General features: G+C 55.5%; 1 protein-coding gene across 1 annotated transcript; it reads right to left on the bottom strand.

The window, feature by feature from the left end:
* Positions 1-181: 181 nt before the first annotated feature.
* Positions 182-24,381, bottom strand: DHCR24 (24-dehydrocholesterol reductase). Its single transcript, XM_043999942.1, has 9 exons — positions 24,001-24,381; positions 15,775-15,930; positions 14,904-15,009; positions 11,346-11,464; positions 10,290-10,553; positions 6,144-6,287; positions 5,094-5,291; positions 3,359-3,537; positions 182-2,852 (listed from the first exon to the last, which is right to left on the bottom strand). Exons 1-9 carry the CDS (start codon positions 24,229-24,231, stop codon positions 2,699-2,701), a joined length of 1,551 nt encoding a protein of 516 aa, XP_043855877.1. The 5' UTR covers positions 24,232-24,381; the 3' UTR covers positions 182-2,698.
* Between the last annotated feature and the right edge of the window lie 2,591 nt (positions 24,382-26,972).

Raw genomic sequence — 26,972 nt, 5'->3', positions numbered from 1 at the left:
CTGTTATTATAGGAGGAGGAGGGAGACCCTGGGAGCTGAGCTGTCTTGGTCAGGTGACAAGGACAAGCTACCAGAGGAAACTCCCTCTTGTCAGAGTGACATCGGGCCTGGGAGCTGGGAGAGACAGGACACCCCTCCTGCACTCCGGCCCCCTACAGAAGAGATGGGAGATGACACTGGATGGTTCCTGGGTTACTTTATTTTGACAACAGCCACACAAACACATTGGGGAGATGGCTTCACCAGGGTTCCCCAGGCTCTGCGGCGCCGGAGGGGACTCCCCCAAGCTCTCCTGCCACCTCTCCACAATCTAAGCAGTACCTGCCCCCACCTCACACCCACAATTCAGCTACTCGTTTTCTTGCCACAAAAGAGAATGAAATTCTTACATCAGTCACAAGAAACAGAGGAGTGGCCCTGCCACGGCCTCCCTCTTCACACACACGCTTTCTGCCCCAGGTCTGGACTCCACTCGACATGAGGCTAACGGACAAGTCAGAGGGCAACTCCCCAAAGATGGCTCACTGTGGAACTAACATAATGCAATGCGTTTGCTTCCTGAATATGTATCAGAACAGAATGGAGAATGTCAGGTGAAAAGGAGCTTGGAAACACAAAATGGTAGAACACCCTTGAGCTAAAAGGGAGTTCAGAGCAGGGACTACCAGAGACTGAACCAAGATAGAAGGTCAGGGCTCAGAGGGGCCTCAGGACTTGGGATATCAGAGGTGGGAGGGGCTTAGAACAGGCCTGAGAACAGGGGATGGCAGAGCTGGGAGGGGCCTGAGAACAAGGAATGTCAGAGCTGGAGAGCCCTTAGAACAGAGAATGCCAAAGCTAAAAGGAAACTCAATTGCAGAACACTGGTGCTGGAGGAGCTTACACTACAGAAGATGCTCCAAGTGACTTGTCCAAGGACACCCAGGGAGTTATACTGAGATGAAATGGAACCTGAGGCAAATTCTAAAACAAACTGCTATCCAAGTCTCAATGGCCCACAGACTCTCTTGGAGGTCTGCGGTCACCTTGGCTGAGCTGTACCTCTTGGCGGAGTTCCAAGATGGCAGCAGCATCTGAGACGGACGGGCTTTTCCCAGCGGCACCTCCTCCTGCACACGCTGCAGGCTGCAGACGGTGATGGGCCAAAGCCTGGCTCACCAGGGTGGACTCCGCTCCTGCTGATAACCACTCCTCTACACCACGTAGAATCATCGGCTGACGCAGGAACAAGCAGCCCAGGGGCGGAGGTCCTCATAGGGGCCAGGGTCATCCCCTTCCCACCAGAGCGCCAACGATGTCCTAAGCAATGCATAGAACGTATGGTTAAGACACACGGCAGAATGCATCGAGACCAGACCAGAGCTCGGGGTGGAGCCCCTGCCGGCTGAGCCAGATGGGTGCCCACCAGCCTTTGGCTAGGACCATGTTTCTGGGCTTCTTGACCACTGGCCCTGTTGGTGATGACTTAGCTAAGAAAAAGTGAGTGGATCCTGCCAGGTTGGTCTCCCAAAACACAATGAGGTGGTGCTTGCGGCCTTCAGAGAACTTAGGGGGGCATCTGGTCCAATGCCCTTGTTTTGCAGATGGGGACACTGAGGCCCAGAGGGACTATGTGACCACACCCAGGGCTTGGGCGCAGCTCGCACACCCCCAGTTAATCTTGCAGCACAGTTTAGCCCCATCCAGTCTGGAGTTGACTGGTACCAGGGAGACCCTAAGACGAGCTTTGCATAAATAAGGATGAAGTATTCTCGAATCAGGACAAGGGCGGGACGCCTTTGGGAGACAAGAACCAGTCCAAGCTCTCGCCAGGCTCCGGATTTTTGTAAGGCACTGAAATGAACCGTAGTCAGCCATTCGTCAGAAGTGGGCGGGAGGAGGACGACTCGAGGTTGGAGGAGCAGAGAGATAATACTGTTGGTTGGTGTCATGCTGGGGTCCTCACCCAGGCCCAAAGCAGCATCTCAGCCCCTCACTCAGGCCCCCGGGCTGTCTTCTCGACTCCACAGGCAAGACCAGCAGGAGGCCCCGTGAGCTGAGGGCAGGCTTCAGGAGGCTGAAGAGGGGCCAGTGCGGTCATGCACCGGCAGTGTTTGGAGCCTCCCCTGCCCAAGCCCTCTGAGTCGGAGCCACCAGGGACCCACTAAGCATCGAGTAAGTGCCCACGAAGTGCAAGGTGCTGGTGGCTGGCTCCACCCTAACGGGGCTGGGCATGGTCGAAGTGGGGTCTGTGGAAGGATATGGTTTGACTGGGGGCTGGGGAGGGGGGGGTCATTCATTCGATGCTGCCTGGGTGAGAGAGCTTGGAGAGATGACGGGAGGAAGCTAGCCGAGGGGCACTGACCTTGGTGGAGTCCCCGCTGTCCACAGAAGGCTCCCAAGCCACCAGGAGCCCCTCTGTCTCCCTGGAAATGCCACTTGGCCAGAGGCCACCAGGCACATGCAGGGGTGGCTCCCCAAGGCACCTTCCTGAGCCTCGAAAGCACTGGTCAGGAGCTATTCAAAGTGTTTCCATCCAGCTCTGGGTCTGGGGTCTTTCCATGGGCCTGCTGGCAGGGGGCTGGGAGGCAAAGGCAGATCCTTTTCATTGTAAGAAAAAGGCTATTTAAAAGAAGGCGGAGCGGGTGGGCTGGCGGGCAGAGCGGCTGAACCTGGCCCTAGGCAGGGGGTCACTGGCTGGGGCTCAGGCAGGCGGAGCTCAGTGCCGGGCTGCCTTGCAGATCTTATCAAACACCTCTGGGAAGGCATCCTTGCAGTTCAGCTCCTTCCGAAGCTGGTGATATAAAGAGCCGTCAAACATCTCCCAGAACTCCTCCCGGTTCATGTAGCAGTCGGCATACAGCATCTGAAACCTGGGGGAGGGGGAGCCAGGAAAAGCAATTACAGAGCCCCTGCTAAATGCCTGACACTGTGCTAACGGGAGCTTTACAATGATTATCTCCTGTGATACTCTCAACAGCCCTGGGTGGTAGGTGCTGCTGTCATAGCTAAGTGACTTGCCCAGGGTCTCACAGCTAAGTTATCGGAGGCTGAATTGAACTCGGGCCTTCCTGATTCTAGGTCTGGTGTTCTATGCATGGCACCACCCAGAAAATTCAGGGTCGGGTCCTCCGTTTCCACCCAGTGGAAATCTAGCATCTCACCTGGAGAGGGCCTCTGCTGGGGGCCGGTGAGGCCTCCCTTCCAGGTAGCCCGCCAGACCCTGCACCAGGGCACAGCCTCTTCACTAAATGTCCCAGCAGAGGCAGCAGCACATGCTGGCATCTTCCAACAGCCCCCTCACAGACTTCTCTGTGCCCCATCTGCTGAGCTCCGCATCCCCAGCTCCGCCCCAGCAGCAGGGCACCAGCCGACTCACCCGTGCACACTTCGGACAAACTTCTCCATCTGCCTCATGCAAGACCTGGCTTCGAAGTGTTTCACCTGCGGCTCTCCATAGGCCCCGATGTCGACGTAGAGCTCCGTCTCGTCACCCTTGGGGTGGACCATGCCAGGCTGGCTGGGCAAGATGAACGGGCACAGCCAGATGGGATAGACCTGCACAGGAGAGCGGGGGAGGCGTCAAAGCTGTGGCCAAGAAGCCGAGGGCCAGGGAGCGGGCGAGAGGAGGGGACCCCAGCCAGCCAAGCTCGCTGAAAGTCTCGCTCCACGTCGGAGACTCTGCTCCCTTGTGGCCCCGCTCCTCCTCTGCATCTGGGTCACGATGGCTAACTGTGGGTGCCCCCAAGGCTGTGTCTCAGTCCCTCTTCTCCCTCTAGACTGTCTCATTCGGTGACCTCGCCAGCAACCACCGACTCAACAATGACCTCTAAGCAGCCGCTTCTCCAATTAACCTCTGCCGGGATCTGTCCTGCATCTCCAACCGCCTCTTGGGCATCACAGACATGGAGGCTTGTTGCTGGCATTTTAAACTCAGCCTGTCCAAAGCGGACCTCTGTCCTGCTCCCAGCTACCTTCCCTATTACTGTAGAGGAACTTCCGCCCCCCAAGCCAGGTCTCATCCTCCAGCTCTCCCTTCCCCTCCCCCCTCACGGCCCATCTGTCGCCAAGGTCTCTCACCTCGCGCCCCTTCCCTCCTCCAATGCCGCCTTCCCCTAGACTTCGGCAACAGCCCGACACTTGGTCTTTGCCTTGGCTCTCTCCCCATTTGTCCATTCTCTCCTCAAGCTGCTCACGACTGGCCTCGTCACCCCTGCATTCAGTGGCTTCCTAACACCTCCAGATCCAATAGAAAGTCCTGCATCTGATGTTCCAAGCCCTCCTGTCCATTGTTCCAGGCCCCTCAACGTTCTCTGGGACCTCCCTGCTGCTCCTCAGACAAGACACCCTCATCTCCTGACCCTGGGCATCTCCTCTGCCCCTTCCCCATATGGGGAATGCTCCCCCTCCTCATCTCTGCTCCCTGGCTTTCTTCTGGTCAGAGCCTTTCTTGATCCCCTCATTGCTTACTGCCCCCTCTGTTGACTATCACCGATTTATCCTTGCGTCCACCCTGATCATACTGAGTGCCTTGCCCATTGTCTCCCCCATTAGAATGTGACCTCGGTGAGAGCAGGTGCCGTCTTTGCCGTTCTTTGCACGCACAGTGATAAACCCCGTGTCTGGCACAGAGGAGGGGAGTAGTCACTGCCTGATGACTGACTGTATGACCTTGGGCAAGTGAGTTAACCTTTCTGGGTCTTCATTTTCTCATTTGTAAAATAAGGAGTTTGGCCTTGTGGGCCTCAGAGATGAGCTCCAGGATTCTCTGCTCCTGTGACACTGGAACGATTCCTGGAGCCTCAGAAATCGCTGAAGTGTCAGATCAATGAACAGAGTCCAGGCTGTGGCATCAGAAGAGGCAGGGATGAGCATTTGGCTCTACCACAAGCCACTGCCTGGGGCTCTCTCTAGCTCAGTTTCCTGATCTGTCAGGTCCCTGCCCTGGCCTGCCCCCTTCAATGGGATGCTATGGGAATCACGCGCAATGGTGTCACTGGAAATGTGCTGTGGATGGTCGTGGGCCTGATCGCCCCCCAGTCTGGCCCCTCCCAGGAGCCCAGCCCTACCATGGAGTGGAAAGCAGGTGTGTCAAGGGAGGATGGCTCACGTACATGGAGGTCATTGTGGAAGGTCTGGATGGCTCTCTCCAGCACCTTCATGGGCACCAGCATGTCTTGCACCACGTGGTGTTGTTCGTATAGTTTGCGCAGGGTCTCGCCTTGAGTCAGCTTCAGCAGGGAGATCTTGGGAGGGACCAGCCAGCCAAACAGGTAGCGGAAGATGGGATTGTTACCAAAGGGGATGATGTCCTGCAATGGGAAGGGTGGGTGGCCCAAGGTCAGTAAGCCTGCCCTCCCATGAGGTGAAGGCACTCCTGGGGTGGAGATTAGGGAGCTGGCTACCTCCCATCAACTCCAAACTCCACTTGCTGACTGGGAGGTCTTTGTCCGACTAGGGGGAAACTGGCTTTCCAACTTGTGCCCCAGGTCCTGGCTCTGCTAGGGACGCGCCCCGAAAACCCTGGGAGAGCTCCCTCTCTCTGTCTCCCCATCTTGTGCCTATCACGCAAATGACTTGGTGAGCTTTGGTGCTGCACTTTACATTTACTTATCCTCCATAAATTCACTCGGCCATTCCAGTCTGTTGGGGTACTTCTCATAGGCAACAAGACTCATCCCAAGTCATGTGGCTCCTCAAAGATGATTGTACAGGGGGTTCCCAAAAGGGCAGTTTTAAGCTATTAAAGATTAAAGGGGGGCCAGTAGGTGGTGCAGTGGATAAAGCACCGGTCCTGGATTTAGGAGGATCTGAGTTCAAATATGGCCACAGACACATGACATTTACTAGCTGTGTGACCCTGGGCAAGTCACTTAACCCCTCACCAAAAAAAAAAAAGAGAGAGAGAGAAAGGAAAGAAGGAAGGAACAAAAAGGAAAAAGATAAAAAGATTAAAGCGTTGGGACACACAAAGACCAGGCTCCCAAGGAAAGTGCTCTCACTGAATTCCCTCCTCAGAAGAAAGGCCGTGTGAGCTTGCCTAAGGAGACCCCCAAGTCAAGGATGGATTCCAGAATCCCACCTCTTGACAAGCAAGAAAAGCTGCTCTTTGATGAAGATGGGGGTGGGGGTGGCATCTGCCACACGGTCGGTCCTCACCATACCTGGAGTTCCCAGAAGATGCTGCGCGTGTGCCGGTGGTAATAGTGTCGCAGGGGGATGTATTCCAGCCCCTTCTGGTCCTTCTTCAGGTACTCCTCGACGTGCTTGAAGAACCAGGGCTTATAGTAGTTGCCAATTCGGTTCAGCTGCATGGAGGGGGGACAGGAGGAGTCCAGGGGTGAGGGAGGCTCACCACGGGACCCGTGGACCTGGTGTCTTCTGGGCCCATCACAGCTTTTCCAAGTGGACAGAGCCCGGAATCGGAGGAGGGGTCTGGCTCCAGCTTTTCCCCGGAGAACCTCAGCAGGTTGTTTACTGCTCACCCACACCCCTGCCTGCTCTCCACAGGATACGTGACCTACAGGACTGCCAGCTCTCGTCATCACCAACTATGGGGGCTGCCTGGGTGGGTCACCTGCAGGAACCCTGGGGGGGCCTTCCCGTGGTGCTGACACCCTCCCCCTCGCTGGGCAGCGCCCACTGGGGCCAGCAGCGAGCCTGTGTGCATGCACTGGACTCTCCAAGGGAGGCCCGTGCCACGCGGCAAAGAGAAGGGGCCCAAAGGCCGATGTCTAGTTTTCTTTTGGCTCCTAGGCAAGTGTCTCATCTTCTCTGGATCAGTTTCCTCCTCTGTAAAAGCAGGAGCTTTGAACCAGAGATGCCTGCAAGGAACCTCCCCAAAGGAACAGTCAAGCTTTGAATGTTCTAGCATTCTCTTTTCTATGCACTCTCCTAGCTCTGACCCCCCTGTTCTAAGCCCCTCCCCCCAGCTCTGACATTCTCTACTCTAAGGTTCCCATCCAGAGAGTTGGGGTGCCAAGCCTGCCCCCCGTTCTGAATGCCACAGAAGCAAAACAAAAAAACCGGAACAATTCCTTGTAGGCGCAGCCTCAGCCTGAGCCCAGTGTGACTGCTGTTCCCCCCCACCCCCTACCCCTGCACGGTGACCTCTGCATTCAAACACCCTGCACTGAGCTGTTTGTTAACACGTCCCAGGCAAGCAGGGCCAAATGCCGAGTCAGCAGCAAAGAATGCCTGTCTTGTTTGTTGGGCTGCTTGGAGCTGAGGCTGGTGGAGCAGGGTCAGCGGGGGCTGGGAAGGCCATGGCTCAGTCCCCAGGAAGGCTGAATGGAAGAGAGAAAGCCAAGCCGGAGGCCAAGCCCTTGCCCTATCACTAAATCAGAGAAATGTAGGTTAATGGGCTCCGTGATTCCTCTGAGCTCTGACCCCACGAGTCTGCAAAGCCTGGAGAGCAGGGCCCCCTGACACACACATGCACAGAGACACCCTGTCCCTGACCCAGCACTGGCTCAAACCAAGGACCCACAGTGCCCTTCACCTCCCACCCAATCCTGCTGCAGAGGGACTCCAGCTCCACCGTCCTCCACTTCTCTCTCTGTCTCTGTCTCTCAGTGTCTCTCTCTCTCTCTCTCTCTCTCTCTCTCATGCGCACTCACTCGCTCTCACTCTCATGCTTTCTCTCTCCTCTCCTGCCCTCCTGGGACTCCGAGCACTGCCTCCAAGCTCCCTACTCCCTGGGCCCTGTCTCCAGTCGGGCCCTGCCTCTTGAGCCTCCAGTTACTCCTCCTCCCCCTGGCATCACTCTGTCTGTGGCCACCACCATTCACTTAGCTTCCCAAGTTTCCTGATTCGCCCCTGCCATCAGGCTACCAGGCTCTGCCCATTCCATTTCAGTAACGTTTCTCACAGCACATCTCAGTGCCTGGCACATAGTGGGCACTTTCTAAACGCTTCCTATTTGCAGCTTCCACCTTAGCACAAGCCCTCTCATCCTCCATACAGAATTACTGCTGCAGCCTCTAACCTCCCCTCTCTCCATCCTCCAAGTCGCTCTGGTGCTCAAGCAGCTTCTGAGGCTCCCTACTGCCTGCCAAATAAAGTTATTAGTTATAGCGGACAAGGACATGATCCACCCGAGCGCTCTGCACACTATCGTGTCTCCTCACAGCAGCACTGACAGCAAGACCATGGGCATTATTATCCCCATTTGTGAGATGAGGAAACTGAGGCCATGAGCTTGTCAGGGTCACAGAGTGCCTCTGTAAAGACGGGGATGGTCTGGAGGGCCTTCAAGGTGCCTTACAGCACTAGCTCTATAGGCCTGTAAACCAGCAAGCAAAGCAGGCGAAATTCGCACCCAGGGCTCAGTAGATGTCAGGCTGCTTCTCAAATTCCAACTTTTCTGCCGGGCCTTCGAGGCTCCTCAAAGTCTAGGACAGCCCTCTGCTTCACCCGTCTCATTCTGTTCTATATACTCCAGGCCCTTGCACACCTTCTGCCAGCCTGTCCCAGTCACCCCCCAGCTTCTCTGCAGGATGAGTCAGCCTTTAAAGCCACATGCTCAACCAAACGCCTGATTCCCCAGAGCCTCTGTCTGGATGGTCTTGACACAGTTTTCATGGCTCACAGTCGAGCACAGAGATGTCTCAACCCCCTCCCCACCCCGAGACCACCTGCAATCAGAGGACAAGACTCACAGGACCTGGACTGGCAGAGCCAGGATGGGCCTTAGAACAGGGGATGGCAGAGCTGGGAGGGGCCTCAGAACAGGGGATGTAATTACTAATGTGGAAATATGTTTAACATGATTGTAAGGTATAACCTATATCAGATTGCTTCCTGGCCTTGGGAGAGGGGAGAAAAATTTGGAACTCAAAAAATATCTTTACATGTAATTGGAAAAAAATAAAAATTAAACTTAAAAAGTTAAATTTTAAAAAAAGAACAGAGGATGTCAGGGCTGGGAGGGGCCTCTGGACAGAGGATGTCTGAGCTAGCAGTAGTCCTGCTCCCGTTTTCACAGACGCTCACAGCGAGGCCCAGACAGGGACGACAACTGGCCAGGGCCAGGCTGGGCGGGGGGAGGATCCCAGAGCAGAGCCAGCCCAGGCCGCCTCACCCGGCAGGCCGAGCGATTTCATCAGCAGGTGTCCAAGTTGGCCAGAATGTGGCCAGACTGGTCTACTCCCCCAACATGCCTTCTACATGAGGCTTCCCGACCTCCAGCTCCCCAGCCTGGAATTCACACTTCCGGCATTCCTCTCTCAGGACCAACCCCAGGTCCGCTTCCTCCAGGAGGCCTCCCAATATTTCCTCCACAGGAACCCCCAGAGTCCCTAGCTGTTACCTCACCTGTTTCACACATTCTCCAGAACTTGTTCTTTCATTAGATGGTGACATTTGTTTCTGGTGCTTGTTATTTTGACCAGGTCTGGACCCCCCTCCTCCAAAGCCAGCCGACATCCAAGACCTCACCTGGATTCATGTCCCAGCTCAGCTATGGCCTAGCTGTGTGACCTTGGGCAAGTCACTTCATGCAGACGGGACTCAGTTTCCTCATTTATAAAATGGGGATCCCACCCCCACCCTGTGCAGGGTTACTGGTGAGGAGAGCCATCCCACACACACAAGGGCTCTTCCCTCAGTAGATCCGGGCCCCACTGCCTTGTTTAGACTCCGAGATCCCCAAGGGTGAGGCGCGTCTCACTCAGCTCTTTCTTCCCTAGAATCACCACATCTCAAGTGGGAGGGATGTCAGGGGTCATTGGTCCATCCCACACCTCTAGGGGCAGAACACCCAGCACAAGGCCTCCCAGTAAGGAAGACAGCCCCACCTACGGGGCGCAGGGCAAAGGTCACTGAGCACCGAGTGACCTCTCCAGGCCCGTTTGCTCATCTGCCAAGCGGAGGGGTTGTATTCAGTGATGTCACGGTGGGGAAAGGCCCCCTTCTCGGGAGCAAGGACACCAGGATGCAGGCTCCAGTGAGACTCGCTAGCTGGCTGGGCGGCCTCGCCCTCTCTGGGCCTCGGGGACCTCACCTTAGCACAGCGCTGACAGTCCCTGCTCTCCTCCCTCTCACTGTCACCGCTGCCCAAGAGCCTCACGAGTAGGAGGGAGACTGGAGTTCTTAGGGAGGGGAGAGCTCTTAGGACAGAACTGCAAGAACCACCATAAACCACCTGTCTAGAGGCCCTTGTTACACAGGGGGAAACCGAGCCTCAGGCATGGAAATGACTTGTCCAAAGTCCCTGTTACGGGCTATGTGCGAGCGTGCCCGGCAGAGGCCTGACTGGAGCCCAGGGGCACTGATGCCAATCTGGCTGGACCCAAGCCCCGCCCCTCTACCTTGCTGGGCTCCACGTCGTCTGTCATGACTCCCGTCATTATGACCGCCTCCTCCAGGGAGTACAGCAGGCCTTCCACAAAATGGTTCTCCTTGCGCTGGGACTCCTCAGTGAACTTGGCGCAGATCTCCTTCAGGCCGTGCACGGGCTCCAGCCGCAGCTTCACATATTTCTTGGCGGGGATGATCCTGATCTCGGCGGCCACCAGGAAGCCCAACGTGCCGCAGGACCAGGGCACGGCATAGAACAGGTCTGAGTTCTCCGTCTGCAACACGGGGTCACACACGCACACACACACGCTAGGAGCTGCCTCCCCATTGGACTCTCTCGTACCTCTCCTATCCCCAGTGCCTGGCACAGATCCCGGCACACAGAAGGTGCCTAATCAATGCTGATGGATGGGCCGGGGCTTGAGTCAACCCCACTGGCCATGGGACTGAGTCTCGGCCCTCCCCCTGCTCTGGCTCTGGGCTCGATTCCTCCCCTGGATAACGAAGGGATGGGGCTTGGTCACCTCCAAGGCCCCTTCCTCCTCTGACCCCTCACTCTCTAAGGCCCCCTGTTCTCAGGTCCTTGAGGGAGGCGCCCAGTTTTCCCTCTGCCTTTGTATTCCCAGCATGCATTGCTCACAGCAGGCCGTCAGTAAACGCGGGCCATTTTAGAACAGACGGCTAAACTATCTAAGGGTCTTGAGAAGACTGCTCGTCCCAGAAGTTTTAAGTCCCTAGAGAGCAGGGCCTGCTGTCTTCCATGTCTGCCTCCCTACTGCCAAGCAGATACTGTGACAGAGATCATTAGGGGGCAGCTAGGTGGCGCAGTGGCTAGAGCACCAGCCCTGGAGTAAGGAGGACCTGAGTTCAAATCCGGCCTCAGATACATTACACACTTACTAGCTGTGTGACTCTGGGCAAGTCACTTAACCCCAATTGCCTCACCAAAAAAAAAAACAAAACCCATAATACAGAGATCACGAAAGCTGCTCCATTCAATTCCACTGTGCCTGGGACGCCCCGTCCGCTCCCCACTCTCCACTCCCCCATCCTTTCCCTTCCCTTACCGGTGTACACCGCACGAAGCTCCCGTCAGACAGGACTAGCTCATAGGCCGTGCAGATGTGTTGGAACAGCCCAAACCTGTGCGACGAGGACTCGATGCCGGTGCCCATGATCAGGCCTCCTGAAAGGAGAGATGCATTTCAGGCCTTCACTCCTAGGGAAAGCTGCACCTGCCACCCTCCGTTGGAGCCAAGAGATCGCCCACTTCTGATACTACATACCCTTTGGTGTATAGGGCAGGGCAGCAGGCCAATCCCACTGGACTCAGCTCTTGGAGAGCCTAAATCTTAGCGGTCACCTGGTCCAACCTTCCCATCTCACCCGTGTGGGAACAGAGGCCCAGGGACACTAAGTGACCTGCCAAGGACCAAAGAGCTGGTCCAGCCCCGGCCCCAAAGCCCTAGCTACAATATCTTACCCTTCTGAATCCTCTTCCCTAGGATCTCTGGATGATCCCCTCCTGTGTAACATTACCTAAGTCTAATCCCTCCAGAGTAGAGGTTCCTAACATTTCCCATTGTTTCCTTTGTCATGCTATGCATTTTACTTTACGCTTTTAAAAATGTGAGTCTGAGGGGCAGCTAGATGGCGCAGTGGATAGAGCACCGGCCCTGGAGTCAGGAGGACCTGAGTTCAAATCCGGCCTCAGACACTTAACCCTTACTAGCTGTGTGACCCTGGGCAAGTCACTTAACCCCAACTGCCTCACTAAAAAAAAAAAAAAAAAGTGAGTCTGAGAAGAGGTCTGGGACACACAAGCAATGGTGAAGAGCTGTCTGGCCTGGAAAAACTTTATTCACAAGAGACCCATGAGGCAGTGGGGCAGGAAGGGAAAGATGGGAGCCTTGGGATCCACACCACCAATGTGGCCTCAGTTTCTTCATTTGTAAAACTGGGCTAAGAACCCCTTCAGTATCTGCCTCAGAGGAGTAACTGGGACAAGTCAACCTGCAGATCCAGAGACACAATTATGATTACCAGCCTACTCCACCCTCCCCCTCTTTACCCTCTCCGCCTCAGTTTCCTTATCTTCAAAATGGGGTTGTCTCAGTGTTGTTAAAAGGGAAGCACGTTATAAACGAAAAACTGCCAAATAAATACAAGCTATTAAAATCATAATGAGTGTAGCAATTAAAAAAGCCACAAGCATTTATTAAGAGCTTACTATGGGGGCGGCTAGGTGGCACAGTAGATAAAGCACCGGCCCTGGATTCAGGAGTACCTGAGTTCAAATCCGGCCTCAGACACTTAACACTTACTAGCTGTGTGACCCTGGGCAAGTCACTTAACCCCCACTGCCCCACCAAAAAAAAAAAAAAAAAAGAGCTTACTATGGGCCAGAGATGTGTCAAGCACTAGAGATGCAAGGAAAATGCAGTTCCTGCCCTCAAGAACTTGACAGTCTAACATTTACCTAACACACAAACATGTGTATGTATTATATGTAACATCTAAGTGTGTATCATACATTATATTTACATATAAAACCACACACCCAGCACTTTAAGGCTGGTTCAGAGGTTCTATGAATATTCCCCTCATTACAGAATCCTTACCACAACAGGGATGAGGCATGATTATTATCCCCACTCTCTAGAGAAGGAAACTGAGGCTCACAGAAATGGAGAAATCTGGCTACAGCCGTGCAACTACTAAAGGATCTAAGGCAGCATTCAGACCCAGGTCTTCCTGACCCCAAGTCCAATGCATTTAGGGTTAGCCTAGACAGATATCCACTTGTGAAATAATGGAAGAGGGGGCCCAGGGAAAGAGGGAAGTGTGGCATGCACTTACACCTCCATCCGCCAGTATGTTGTCTCTCCATCTGGTTATATTTGGGGTGGGGGGTGCTCTGGCTTTGTGTTCCCCCCATCTCCCTCTGATCTGTCTGGGATACAGGCTACCAGCTTGGACCCTGGCCCCAGAGATAAGGAACAGATGGGCGCCTTCTTTCGGAAACAGGCCTTTCTGCACAGATCCACATACAGACACACGTGGACTGGCGCACGCACACACGCATGCGCATGCACACGCATAGCCACAAGAATCCTAGGCTGGAATGGTCTGCCCCCACCCCCAATGCCATCTGGGCTCAGGCCCCGTTCCTTCGGCCTCCCAGCCTCTGCCTCCAGCTCCCTGGGTAAGCTGGGGACACAGGAGTCGCTTCTCTCTCCCTTCTGGTCCATCTGTCTTTGTTTGCTGTTTAGATTACAATCAATGCCAGGCCCTTAGCCAAGGAGACACCTGGTAAGAGATCAGGACTGCCCCTGGCGCTGGGCCCGGCTGCTACGGCCCACACTTCTGCCACAGGGAGCCCGGGGACCAAAGCTGCCCATCACAGGCTTCGCCCGACAGCTTCTCCAGGACCCTTCCCCCTCCGCCGCCCCCTGCCCGTGTGACAGCCCAAGAAGCCGCCCAGGGTCATGGCGAAGCAGGCTCTGGACGGCCTCAGGAGCCAGTCCAGCCCCACCACCTTTCACGGATGAGGAAAGTGAGCCTCATGGGCTTCTTGCTGGCCTCCCAGTCACCATACTCCTGAGAGAAGGCAGGGTGGAGCAGTGCAGAGTGTACCCAGGACCCGGGTTCAGACCCCAGGACAGCTCACTTCATCCCAACGGACCTCAGTCTTCTCGGTCACAGAACAAGGAAGCTGCACTGGACAGGCCCATTGAGCTCTGCAACTATGCCCCCAAGTCCAAAAGTCCAGGCCCCTTGTTTTACCAAGGGGGAAACCGAGGTTTGGGAAGTGAAGTGTCTTGGCTGAGCTCACACAGGTGGTAAGCAGAAGTGAGCCAGCACGCACTCCAGCATCCTGCCCCACCTCCTTTTTTTTTTTTTTTGGCAGGGCAATGAGGGTTAAGTGACTTGCCCAGGGTCACACAGCTAGTAAATGTCAAGTGTCTGAGGCCGGCTTTGAACTCAGGTCTTCCTGAATCCAGGGCCGGTGCTTTATCCACTGTGCCACCTAGCTGCCCTGCCCCACCTCCTGAGGGAGCCCTTCTGCCTCTACCTGATACCTCTTACTACTGACAGGTAACTTCTGCAGGCCCCTATGGCTCGTCTGGGACAGGTCAGCTGGGGTCCTGCCTGGGGTCCCAGAAGATCCAGTCTCTACCCTCCCTTAATTACTATCTCAGAGGCTCCTGGGTAAGCCCCCACCCAGTCCTTGGCCTCAAAGGCCTGTGGACACCCCCGGCTCAGCTGACAGCCCCAGCGGTCCGAGGACACCTCCCGGCTCAGCCAACAGCCCCAGCGGTCCGAGGACACCCCCCGGCTCAGGTGACAGCCCCAGTGGTCCGAGGACACCCCCCGGCTCAGCCGACAGCCCCAGCGGTCCGAGGACACCCCCCGGCTCAGCCGACAGCCCCAGCGGTCCAAGGACACCCCCCGGCTCAGCTGACAGCCCCAGAGGTCCGAGGACACCCCCCGGCCCAGCTGACAGCCCCAGCGGTCCAAGGACACCTCCCGGCCCAGCTGACAGCCCCAGCGGCCCAGGGCTACTTTGTTCAGGCCCTTGCCTCAGCCCCCTTCCTCCCCGCCCCCAGACAGCGCCAACTTACCCACTGTGAGGTCATCCAACTCTGGGAGAACTGGCAGAGTCCAGCCAACAGAATTCAGCAGGGCTGTCACCTGCCCCATGGTGACCAAAGGCTCCACAGAAACAATCTTCGTAAGAAAAGAAAGAGACTGTGAGCGGGGAGGAGAGGGAGTGAGCATTCCTACGGCGCCAGGGGGCTAGGGACTCTGCTAAATGCTTTACAAACGTGGTCTCCTCTGACCCTCACAACAAACCTGGGCTGCTGGTGCTGTTATCATCCCCATTTAAGAACTGAAGAAACTGAAGCAAATAGAGGTTAAGTGACTTGCCCAGAGTCACACATCTATTGAAGATCTGAGGCTAGATTTGAACTCAGGCCTTCCTGACTCCCATTCCATCCAGCTACCTCCAGGGCAGCTCACAGGCTCAAGGGACACCTCCCCCCTGCCCAGCAGGACGGAGGCAGCACAGGGCACTGTGGAGGGTGAGGGTCTTTGGGAAGCCTTGGTCTCTGCTTGCCAGGATTCCACTCCGGGCCAACGCCTCCCCTGGGCAGGCCTCCGCTTACTCCCCAGTTAAGTTGGAGGGCTGGCCTCTGGCCACCAAAGTCTCTCCCAGGTCTTCACGCTCCAAGACTTGCATTTTCTCCAGGTTTGTTTACAGTGCTTCCTGGGCTCTGGGAGGACCCCCAAACTGTGCCGGTGAAGGCAAGTGGAAATTGCAGCCCAAAGCACTGGGGGGATGGATCATTCAGTCACTATTCAATCCCAGGGCGAGGCCAGAGGACAGACTCCCTGTATGGCCCAGTCTGCTAGGCCACGCCGCCCTCCTTGGAGGCCAGGTCTGACCCCAGCAGAGGCTGAGCCTCCGGGCCAGCCGCGGAGCCCACTCACCTGCCGCTCGGTGTCCACCTCCAGAATGTCCATCAGGTTGATCATGATGTTTTTGTGGGTTTTCTTATACTTTCCGACGCGCAGTGACACCGTGAGCCAGCCAGGCCGGCCTGTGCACATGAAGGTCTTGCTTCCTTCCTCCTTCCATTCCCGCACCTGCAAGGCACAAAGGGCCAAAGCCCGTGAGTCCCACCTGCAGAAGGAAGCCGCTGACAGCCCCTCGGCCCTCACTGCAATCTGGGCTGAGCCAAAGCATCCCCCCAAGGACAAGGCTAAAGCAGAGACCCCGTGGCCTTTCTAATCAACCAATCAATCAATCCTCACAGCCGGGCACTGGCCTAAGCACTGGAGAGGACCGCAAGGCAAACCACACAAAGACCAGCCCTGGCCCTGAGGCGCTGGTAGGGAGGTCACGCACCCAGCACCCAGAGCACCAGTACTGGGTGATGGGGAGGGCGCTGGTAGGCAGGAGCAGGAGGAAAGGCCTCATGTGGAAGGCTGGAGGACGGCTTGGACAAAAGCAGGGAAGGAGAAGGAATGTGACTTGGGAAGGATGGCGAGGAGGCCAGTTTGCCTGAACAGCTGAGTGTGCGAACTGAGGAGTTTGTCCTGGATCCCAGAGAAAGCAGTTTACTGAGTAGTGGGGTGTGAACACACCCTCTACCAGGATATCGGGGGACTCCCCCCAAGGGCAGTGCACTTCCCAGGACTTCCTCACACTGATGAAAGGACAAGCTGGCCCTCCCCACCACAAACCCCCCAAACCAACCTCCAAATAAGCTCAGGGATCATCCATGGGCCAAGTTAGGCCTACAGCCCCAGGCTTCGTCCCCAAAAGCAAGGCTCCTCTACCTGCCCCAAATCCAGGGCACCAGGGGACTGCAGAAAAGTGGGCATTTTATCTACAGCTGAGCTGCCAGGTCCTGGCACCTTGTAAGCCGGGTCACTGCCTAGCCCTGCTGCTCCCACCCCTCTCCATGCTAGCAAAACTGACAGTCTGAACATGGGACGTTCTGCCTGAAACCCCAGGATCCCAAGACTGGGTAGCAATCTCCTCTGTGCCGTGCCCAGAAAGTACAGTATTTCAGGAATGGGAAATCCCCTACTTGTTGCTCCATTTCCATACAGCCTGTCCCCGACCTTGGCAGAAACCCGCCTCTCTGGGATTTCCTGTTGTGTCTCAGATTTTTCTAACCTCCCTCCAGGAGCAGTCAGTCACGTGACAGGTACTTATCAAAAAATCCCTGAGCGAGCTGGCAGCACCCAAAATGTGAGGCCCTGAACCTTGCCCAGCCAGCTAGCGGCAAAGGAGGTGGCCACTTCCAGGCACTGCCAGCTCCATATCCCACGCTGCGGTGGCTGGGCACTTTGATCAAAACCAACCTCTGCATTTGACAAATGGGAGGTACGTTGCCTCCCCCATCAGAGAGGTGGTAACACTTGCCCAAAGCCCCCCAGGCAGAGCTAGGATCTGACTCAAAATCCCACGCCCCACCCACTTTGGGACAGGCAAAAGAAGCAAGCTGGCATTCAAGGCCCTTCAGAAGCTGGATGCCCTCTCTTAGCAATAGACTTAATGAGCATTGATTGAAACCCTTCCCTGTCCTCCACTTTCCCCATCTGGTCACCGAAGCCCTTCCCTGTCACTCCTCCTTGGGGGTGGCTGCCCGGAGCTTAGAGGAGTCACCTGCTGAGGGAGTGACACTTCTGCTGATGACAAAGATTTCACCTACCACTCACAGGTCTCTCAGGTGCTTCCAGTTCTGCCAGTTGGCAGGCTGGGCAGGGCATGGGGAAGCACTACACTGTAAATTTAACAGAAGGACTTACTAGGATGTCAGTTTCACAGAAGGAACACTCTCAGATGTCAGTTTCACAGAAGGAACACTCTCAGATGTCAGTTTCACTGAGGGAGCACTCTCAAATGTCAGTTTCACAGAGGGAGCACTCTCAGATGTCAGTTTCACAGAAGTGGTAACCATGGCTCAGAGAGGAAAACAGGCTGGATAGTGAAAGGGACCTCAGAGACCCTCTAAACCAATACCCTCATTCTACAGAAGAGTAAACTAAGACTTAAAAGGATTGGGATAGGGGGGCAGCTAGGTGGCACAGTGGATAAAGCACCAGCCCTGGATTCAGGAGTACCTGAGTTCAAATCCGGCCTCAGACACTTGACACTTACTAGCTGTGTGACCCTGGGCAAGTCACTTAACCCCCTTTGCCCTGAAAACAAAAGGGGGGGGGAGTGACTAGTCCCAGGTCATAAGCTGGTAAATCAAAGAGTTGAGATTTTTAAGTCTTCAGGGCTGGCAAGACAAAGTGCCTTAACCTTCAGCATTCCATTTCTCATCAGCTACTCTGAATAGCTACCAACATCATGCCCCCCTTCTCCTTCAGTTTCCTTTTGTATATCATCTACCCCATCAGATTGTAAGCTCCTTGAGGGCAGAGATTGTTATTTCTTTTTCCTACTTATATCTCCAGCACTTAGAATGATACCTGGCAGCAGGCAATTGTAGCAGGCAATTAATAAACGTTTATTGTCTATTCAGTAGCTAAGTGGCTAGCCGATACAGCACTGGACTGGGAGTCAGAGAGGCTTGAGTTAAAATCTCCCCTTAGAAACTAGCTGTGTGATCCTAGGTAAGTCACTTGAACTCTGTATGCCTTAGTTTGCTCATCTACAACGTGGGAATTAATAAAAGCCCCCATGTCTCCAGGATGTTCTAAGGGACACATGACATGATATTCATAAAGCATCTTATGAACCTGCTAGTGCTCTCAGGAGGCTTCCTGACTGGATGGGTAGCCCCACAAAGCATTCTGGGGCATGAGATGACAGTATCACCTGGGGACCCCTGGGGGTGCAGAGAGGCAGGATGGAAAGCAGCCCAGACCTGTGGTTGAGAGACTTGGGCTTGCATTCTACCCCCCTCCCCCTCTCTGCGCCTCAGTTTACTGTTCAACAGGAAATTTCAATTCCAATTCAAGGAGATTGAATCTGAGGATAACTCGGGTCCTTCCCTCTTCCTCCTCCCTTCCTTAATGGCTAAGCTCACTTTGCATTGGCCTTTCCTAGTCACAGACACCCTGTGTGTCCCTGGCTACTTACATGTTGCCTCCCCAATCAGAGCGTAAACTCCTCGAGATTGTGTTCTAATCCAAAGGATGCACAATCTAGACCAATGACAAATGAGAGGGCTCTGCTGCCACTGATGCAGCACCTGGGCTGCACCCACAAGAAGCCAAGGCATCTGAGCAGCTGCGATGAGGAAGGAACCACTCCAGGCAGAGCCCCCTCATCTGACAGAGGAGGAAGTGGGTCCGGTTTAAGAGGTGCACCTAAGGTCACACAAGCAATAAGCAGCAGAGACAGGATCTGAACCCAGGGCCTCTGATTCAAGTTGGTGGGAAAGCTCCTCCTGGTTCATCTGGGGGGGATGTCACGCTCAGGCACCCAACAACAGCAAGAGGAGTTACCGGAGCAGCCTCAGTGGCAGCAAAGCTCAGAATCCAGGGAGGGGCAGAAAGCTGGGAGGTCAGGGCAAGGTTGGGGGCTCAGGGCCTGGAGTTCGGCGGAGGGGTTCAGTTTAGAAAGTGGGACCAGGCACCCTGATAAGAGACTTCGGGAAGCCTTGGTGGCCTGGGACAGGTCCAAGGTCCAGGGGTGGGGCTGACGTATCTAACCAATCCTTCTGCTCCTCTGAAATACTCCACCTCCACCCCGTGTAGCTGGTCCTCCCCCACCCTCCTTACCTGGCAGCAGCTAGGCCAGATAGAGAACTGAACTGAGTCTACACCTTCTCCTTTTCTTCTCTTACCGACCCAATTCACACCCACTGTCACAGGCTAAGGTCAAGTCTAATTATCTCCAGGAAACCTGGCATTCAGGAGAGGAAATAACCAAGCAAACACCTCGGTTTGAATCCTGGCTCTGAGCTGGACAAACTCTCCTGTGGCAAGATGCTAGAATTTTCTGAGCCTCAGTTTCTTTATCTGTCAAATCAAACGATTAGATCTTAGGGATCATCTCATTTATCCCCCCCTCCTTTTACAAAGGAGGAAACTGAGGCCCAGAGATGGGACATAGCATGTTCAAAGTTCCCCCAGGTAAGAAGGAAGGGAAATTCCAAGCCAGGTCTTCACATGTGAAATTCAGGGCTGCTGGGATAGCAATTTGTAAGCCTCTGAATAGCAAAGGGAATGAATGGTCCTTGGCCTCAGCAGAAGAGGTCGCAGGACATTCCCTTCTCTCTGCCTGACCATGGCCCTCACCCGTCCCACATCATGTGACAGAGCATGTACGAGGGTAGGATACCCGGTGCCTAGGCTGGTGTCAGGGGTGCCACTTTGTTCCTTGAGCATCTTCTCACCAGTCCCTTGCTGTTCAAGCAGGTCCTGCTTTGCCCCCAGGGCTGGTGGTGGCTGGTGCTGCTCCTCTGCCCTATGTCCTTGGGCCTTCATCATCTCCCCCCCCCACCCCTTCACCTCTCTGCCATAGTGCTGGGAAAGGAAGCAGCTCAGGAGCGGGAGTCAGAGGTCCTGAGTTCAAGTCTCGGCACAGCACCCATGGGGCCCTAAGTGAGTACATCCACAGTTTATGGGGGGGGGGGTGGATGGCTAAGCTGGGAGCTCATTAGTACAGCCCAGGGAGTGAGCAGCCATGGCTGAGCCTCTTCTTCTCAGACAGCTTCAGTTCCTGCTATCTCACCCCAACCCTTTCTTCCCCAGGACATTTGGCTCCAAGTCCTGGGCCCTGGTTTTCTTTCCTCCTAAATCCTCTCTCTCACCGCTAAGCTCCAGGGGTAAGTGATGCAAACAGGAAGAAACCTGGAGTGGGCAACTCAGAGAGGAGGATACTTGGGTGTCCCCTCCAGCTGCCCATCCCCCCCAAGCAGGGGCTTCCCTGAGGGACTGAGGCTGGAAATATAGCCAGTACCTCCCCGCAGGACCCCATGGTGTAGCTAGCTATATCTCAGGAGGACTGGTCAGAGGCAAAGGTCAAGGTCACCTCCAACACCCGATGAAGCATAGAGGAAGGGTAGTTCTGTGGTCAGGATACTGACTATGAAGTCTCAGGGAGCTGGGTTCAAATCCTTCCAGCAACACCCATTATCTGTTTAACACTGGGCAAATCACCTCTAGGTGCCCTAAACAACCGTCTAAGGTGCAGAGCAGATGATCCGCTCATCAGGAAATGTGAAATCACAGGGCAGGTTAAAAATATACAATAATACATATTCAAAGGCCTCTGGTGGCACAGTGGGTAGAGTGCTGTGCCTGGAGTCAGGAGAACCCGAGTTCAAATCCAGCCCCAGACACTTACTGTCTATGTGACTTTGGGCACGTCACTTCACCCTGTTTGCCTCAGTCTCCTCATGTGTAGAATGGGGATATCAACACCTACATCACAGGATTGGTGGGACGACCAAATGAGGTAAATCCCTTGTAGGTCCTGTGTAAACACTTGATTTTGTTCCCATTTCCCCAAATTAAAAACCTGGAGAGAGGACTGAACGAAGAACTGAGCACTGGACCCTCACCTTCCTGCTCATTCTCTGTATGACCGTGGGCAAGCTGCCTCTGCTTTGGGCCTCAGTCTCCTCTTCTGGGACGTGAGGGGGTTGGCCTAGCTGGCCTGAGAGGCCCTGTCCAGGTCTGTACCATAAGCCTTAGGAGGGCCCAGGAGACTGTGCCCGCTCTGGGACAGAGGCCTTTCCCCTGGCCCTGGGCAAGCTGGTGCGCGGCGCACCGACAGGGCCCCATCGGAGCCTCCCACAGCTGCAAGGAGGGAAGCAGGATCTAAAGCCCATTCTACAGGTCGGGACACTGGGCACAGAGCAGTCAAGCAAGGCCTCACGGCCCAGGACTGTGTCGATCCACCAGCACACACTAAGTGCCCACTGTGTGCCTGCCCAGTGCCAGCTGCTGGCGACCCCAGGACAAAAACGGAGACTGCGCCTCACCCTCCCGCCCTTGGGCCAGTGTCTTGGCATGTGACCCTTGCTATCCAACAGTCAATAGAGGCACACACCCCAGGGTCTTGGCAGGTCTTCCACGCTCTCTAAAGTGGTCAGTCCTGCTGGGGCCCAGACCCAGCATGACTGCAGTGGGTGGACGGGTAGGACTGTGCTCTAGCCACTCCCTCGTCGGCTGGGTCACAGTACCCAGGGGTCTCTTCATACCCCAGCCCCATCCACAGCACCAAGCCTACTGGGACTGGCCTGGCACCTTCAGGCTTCGGTTCAAGAGTGTAAGCAGGGCCAAGAGTGACCAGCAATGATACCTTCCCCATCTCATGCCAACGACTGGAGCCAGGTGCCCTGCAGACAGGGTGGGGCGTGGGGATGCTATAAGGGTAAACAAAGAGCACTGGTCACACTTAGCAGGGGTGCCAAACCGTTCTCCTTTCCCCGATATCAGTTTCTCCATCTGTCTGTTAAGTGACAGGGTTTAGCAATATGGTCAAAGTCCCTGTTAGGCTGAAACACGAGGTTCACTCAATCAAACCAACAACCAATAAGCACTTTTCAATCGATCAATATTTCTGAGCGCCTGCTGTGTTCCAGCCACTGGGATAAATGCTTGACGAGGCCTACCTCATTCATCCTCTTGGCAACCCAACGCTGGGAGGTTAAGTGCTATTATCCCCATTCTACAGTTGAGGAAACTGAGGCAAAGAGGTGAAGTGACTTGCCCAGGGTCACACAGCTAGGAAGTGTCTGAGGCCCAAGGCTCTATGCACTGGGGCGCCACCAGCTTCCTCGGACTTGAACCCAGATCTTCCTGGCTCTGAGACCAGCTCTCCAGACACCAGGCAGAGAGAGAGATCAGAAGAGCTGATGAGATTTCACGGCTGCTAGGAACTCCCAAGTGAGCAAACTCCCTCCACCAAAGCAGGTCAGCACCTTCTCTGCAACTTTTAGTCTTAGCTGCCTAAGGCCCTGAGAGCTGAGTGACTTGCTCAGAGTCCCAAAACCAACCCAGCATGGGTTAGAACCAGGAACCCAGCACTGAAGGGGAGGGGGGGCCGGTGCTGGTCAGGAAAGCCACTTCATTCCGGGCCTCTGTTTCCTCGCTTGTAATATGACATCACAACTTCCCCAAACCTTTACAGCTCAGTGGGGCTCAGAGGGGCAAGCCCAAGGCCTCCCCACTGAGTTCAGGCTCCAAGGAGACCGGAGGTGGTGGGGCTCTCTCCTCAGAAGCTGTGAACAGTGCTGGCCCAGAATATACTGGAGCCCCCCCTAGCCGTCCTTGGGGGCTTCCTGCAGCCTTCGTTCTGGGGCCCTTCCCTGGACCTCAGCTAGCCTGGAGAAAGTCCAGATATACAAGGGAGGGAGAAATATGTCAACAGCCCTTTCACGAATCCTTGAAAGAAATCTCGCAGTAATCTCTCCCCTCCCTGTCCACAACACCCTCTGCCAAAGCTCTCCGTGGTCAAGGACCCAGAATCCCAAATAGCCGCAAGATCGGATTGCCCCAAACCCCTCCTTCCTCGGGTGACTGAGCAGGGGCTGGAACAGAGAAGTGAGTGGCCCAAGGTCACATGAGTAGTGGAGCCACAGGTCAGTCCTTGTCACCTTTATGCCTCCCTGGTTCCAGTCCCTGATATGGTTCAGAAATGGCGGCCCCCACCCCCACCCCCATCCCAACACCACTTGGAAATAAACTAGGGAGCCCCCTGGCCCCCGAAGCAACTTGTAGAAGGGTCCCTGGAGGCCAAGGAGGGGAGAGGAAATGCCTCCTTCCACAACCCCTCGGGCATCTTGGATTCTCTTTCCTCCAATCTTTAACGGGCAAGGATCTGGTTCCTCTGCCCATCTCCCAAAGTAAAGGGGACGAGGGGGCAGGGAGGATGGTGTGGGTGCTTCACCATCTAACCCTAAGGAGGGAGGAGGGGAAACGAGGAGGTGTAAACACACACTGAGGGACGGGCGAGATTCCTGCATTCCTCGGGGAAAGCCGGGCAGGAAGGAGAGAGGGACTTCTACCAGGTGGGGTGTAGAAGCAGAAAGGAACGTATGCAAAGCAAGCCGTGCACGACGGGGCGGGGGGGGGGGGCAGTTTAAGCGTGCAAACGAGGAGTGCGAGCCGCAGGAGGGTGCGGACACACAGGATGGGGGTCAGTGGGGGGTGCAAGCAGCAGGAGGAGGGGCAGGCGCACGAGGACGGGGCACGCACTCCCCCCAGCCCCGCGCCCAGGTGTCCCGGGAGCGCCCCCACCTGCTTCTGGATGTGCTGAACCCGCTGCCGGTGCTGCCGCGGCGCGCTGTTGAGCCTGAACACCACCCAGGCGCGCAGGTAGTAGTAGATGTCGAAGATGAAGGACAGCGGCAGCAGAAAGAGGCACACGAACACCCAGCGCTGGTGAATGATGACGAACTCCAGCCCCTTCACCCGGATCCACAGCAAGAAGAGCAGCGCGCACACCGCCAGGGACACGGCCGGCTCCATCGCGGCCCGGTGGGGGCTCGCGGCTGTCCCGTCCGGCGCTGGGAGCGCGCGCTGCGGACTCCTGGGGACGTTCTCTCCGCGCGCGCAGGGGACGCACGCAGGCTGCGGAGATCCGGGGACGTTCTCTCCGCGCGCCCTGGGGACGCACGCAGGCTGCGGGGGCTCCGGGACGTCCTCTCCGCACGCGCTGGGGACTCCCGGGGTCGTGCTCTCCGCGCGCGCAGGGGACGCACGCAGGCTGCGGGGCTCCGCGGGACGTTCTCTCCGCGCGTGCTGCGGGCTCCCTGGGAGCTCTCCCGGGGCTCCGTCCCGAGCTGGCCGCAGGCTCCCGGGGACGTGCCGAACAGAGGTTGCGGGAGTATCTCCCGGAGGAGGCGGCGCGGCGCGCAGATTGGGGAGGAGCGCCCCGGCCGGCCTCGCGCCGCTCGCGCCCTCTTCTCGCTCCGCCCAGGCCCGTAGACACTCCCAGCCCGGAGCCGGTCCGGGCCCCGATCCACGGCCCGATTGGCTCGGCCTCCCCAGGGCTCGGTGGGCCGAGACCCCGGCGCCGCCCAATGGCGAGGCACGGAGAGGATCGGACCAGGAGCGGGGCGCTTGGATTGGCTGCGCTTTCCCGGAGCGCCCCGCCCCCGCCTCGCCCACCCGGCTTCTCCTGGAACCGGCCCGACCCCGTGTGTTCTGGGGAGGAGGCGGGAGAAAGGGGGGGGGGCGGGGGCGTTATGGCTGCGGGCGACGGTTGTGGCTGTTTAACGATCTCTGCACCGTGTTTCTAGGGCCACGCTGCCCTCTTGGGAGCAAGGAACTCCCTACTGTCCTGCTGGGTTTTGTGCAAGCGGGGAAACTGAGGCTGGGGGAAGGAGGTTTGGCGATAAAATGGACCTTAGAAATCCCCCAAGCCGGGTTGTGGAGAGGAAACTGAGGCCAGAGAAGCGGGGCTTAGCAAGGTACCACATTTAGTGCTAAAACCACTATTATTAAGCATAATAAATGCTCGCTCTCTCCCCTTCATTTAGTTCAGCCCTAACTTGTGCTGGTGGGAACCAGCGGTCCACGAGGGAAGGGGAATTTAGAGAGGAGTAACCTAAGACACCAGTGTCTCCTAATGTGGGGAAACTGAGGCTCACAGTGAGGAGCTTAGAAGATCCCAGACTTTAGAGGTGGAGAGCATTCAGGCCTTGTACTAATGAGGAAACTGAGGGCCAGAAGAGCTGGAGAGCTGCAGGCTCATAGGATGCCGAACCGAGGTCAGAAGTTCGAGGCTAAAAGATCGTCTATAAAACAGGGCGGGGGGGGGGGGGGAGAAGCGGAAGGAAGTTCAAAAGGGGATATAGAGTAGCGGCAGATTGGTTACTGACTAGCTAATTTTGATAGACGTTTAAAAAGCAAACCTTATAAAAAGAAGTCGGCTGCATCGAGTTCGATCCTGATGTGTTGATGTTTGTCAAGTTCATAATAAAAGAAATAATTAAAAATATGTTTTAGAAGAGGCTAATGGTTGAAGGTTTTACACTTGTTAGCGCTGTGGCTAGAGGACTCTAAGGGCCTTCAAGTGTGATAGAAGTGAACATTATTGTCTCTCCAGGCCACCTGGGGATCACCCCAGGGGGCAGAAGTAGAAACAAGTGAAAGGGGGGGGGGCAGCAGGTTTGGGCTGAATAGCAGGAAAAACCACTTAGAGGCCTCCTAAAGCTGGGTGGGGAGTAGGGCTCCAACTTTGGGGGTCTTGAAGCAGAAGCCCTTCGGGCCCTTGTCAGGGGTGTTATGAAGAAGGGAGACATGAAGGAATGTCAGAAACAGGTTGCCTTGGATACAGCCTTCCAACTCGGCTTGGATTCTGTGATTCTCCTTTCAAAGAAGTGACAGTCCTAATGTCCTCATGTCCAGAAATCCAGAGCTTCCTGGAGCCAGTCTGTGCCTTCCAATCCTGTTTCTCTATTTGCAAAAGGAAGGCAGATCCCCTCGGGGCCCTAAGATTTACTAATATAATTATAACCCAATGAATTACCTCTCAAATTAGCTCTGGCAAGGTTCAGTGAGTCATTTCCTCTCTCAGGCCCTCAGTTTCCCCTTCTGTAACTGGGGAGAAAAAGAGCACTGACTTGGGAAGTCTTCTAGCCCCCAGTTTCACCGTTCTGGTACTTAAAAAGTCATGTAGCCTGAATTTCAGGAAATGCACTGGTTTTGCAACGATTTAAGCTCTGGATGTTCATGGTTAGAGTATTTGAGTACTGTGGGATATCTGGTTATGCAGTAGATACGACGAACTCATCCCCCAAAAAAGCACAAGATTTCTAAGTATTGATGACCCTGAGAAGTATTGCTTACATCCTCCAAGCTGTCTGGGACTCAGGGGCTGCAAGGAAGAGGGGGCCCTAAGGTGGCCTGGCCATAGGAACATGGTCCTTCTCCCTCATGCTCTTCCCGCTCCCTACCCATTATTCTCCTGGAATTCCTTTCCCTTCTTCTCCAACTTAAAAAGCCCTACCCATCTTTCCAGGTCTGTGCACAGGTCCCATCTTCTCCATGAAAACTTTCCCTCCCAGAATAAACCTGTATCCTTTGTTTTTTGGAATATTGTCTTCCAAGATCTTTTCTTTTGTTTTTGTTTTTTAGTGAGGCAATTGGGGTTAAGTGACTTGCCCAGGGTCACACAGCTAGTAAGTGTTAAGTGTCTGAGGTCGGATTTGAACTCAGGTACTCCTGACTCCAGGGCCAGTGCTCTATCCACTGCGCCACCTCAC

This window comes from Dromiciops gliroides, chromosome 4 (assembly GCF_019393635.1).
Source record: "Dromiciops gliroides isolate mDroGli1 chromosome 4, mDroGli1.pri, whole genome shotgun sequence".
In the NCBI taxonomy this organism is placed as follows: domain Eukaryota; kingdom Metazoa; phylum Chordata; class Mammalia; order Microbiotheria; family Microbiotheriidae; genus Dromiciops; species Dromiciops gliroides.
The sequence above is the reverse complement of the archived record's forward strand: the minus strand, read 5'-3'. Positions and strand labels throughout refer to the sequence as shown.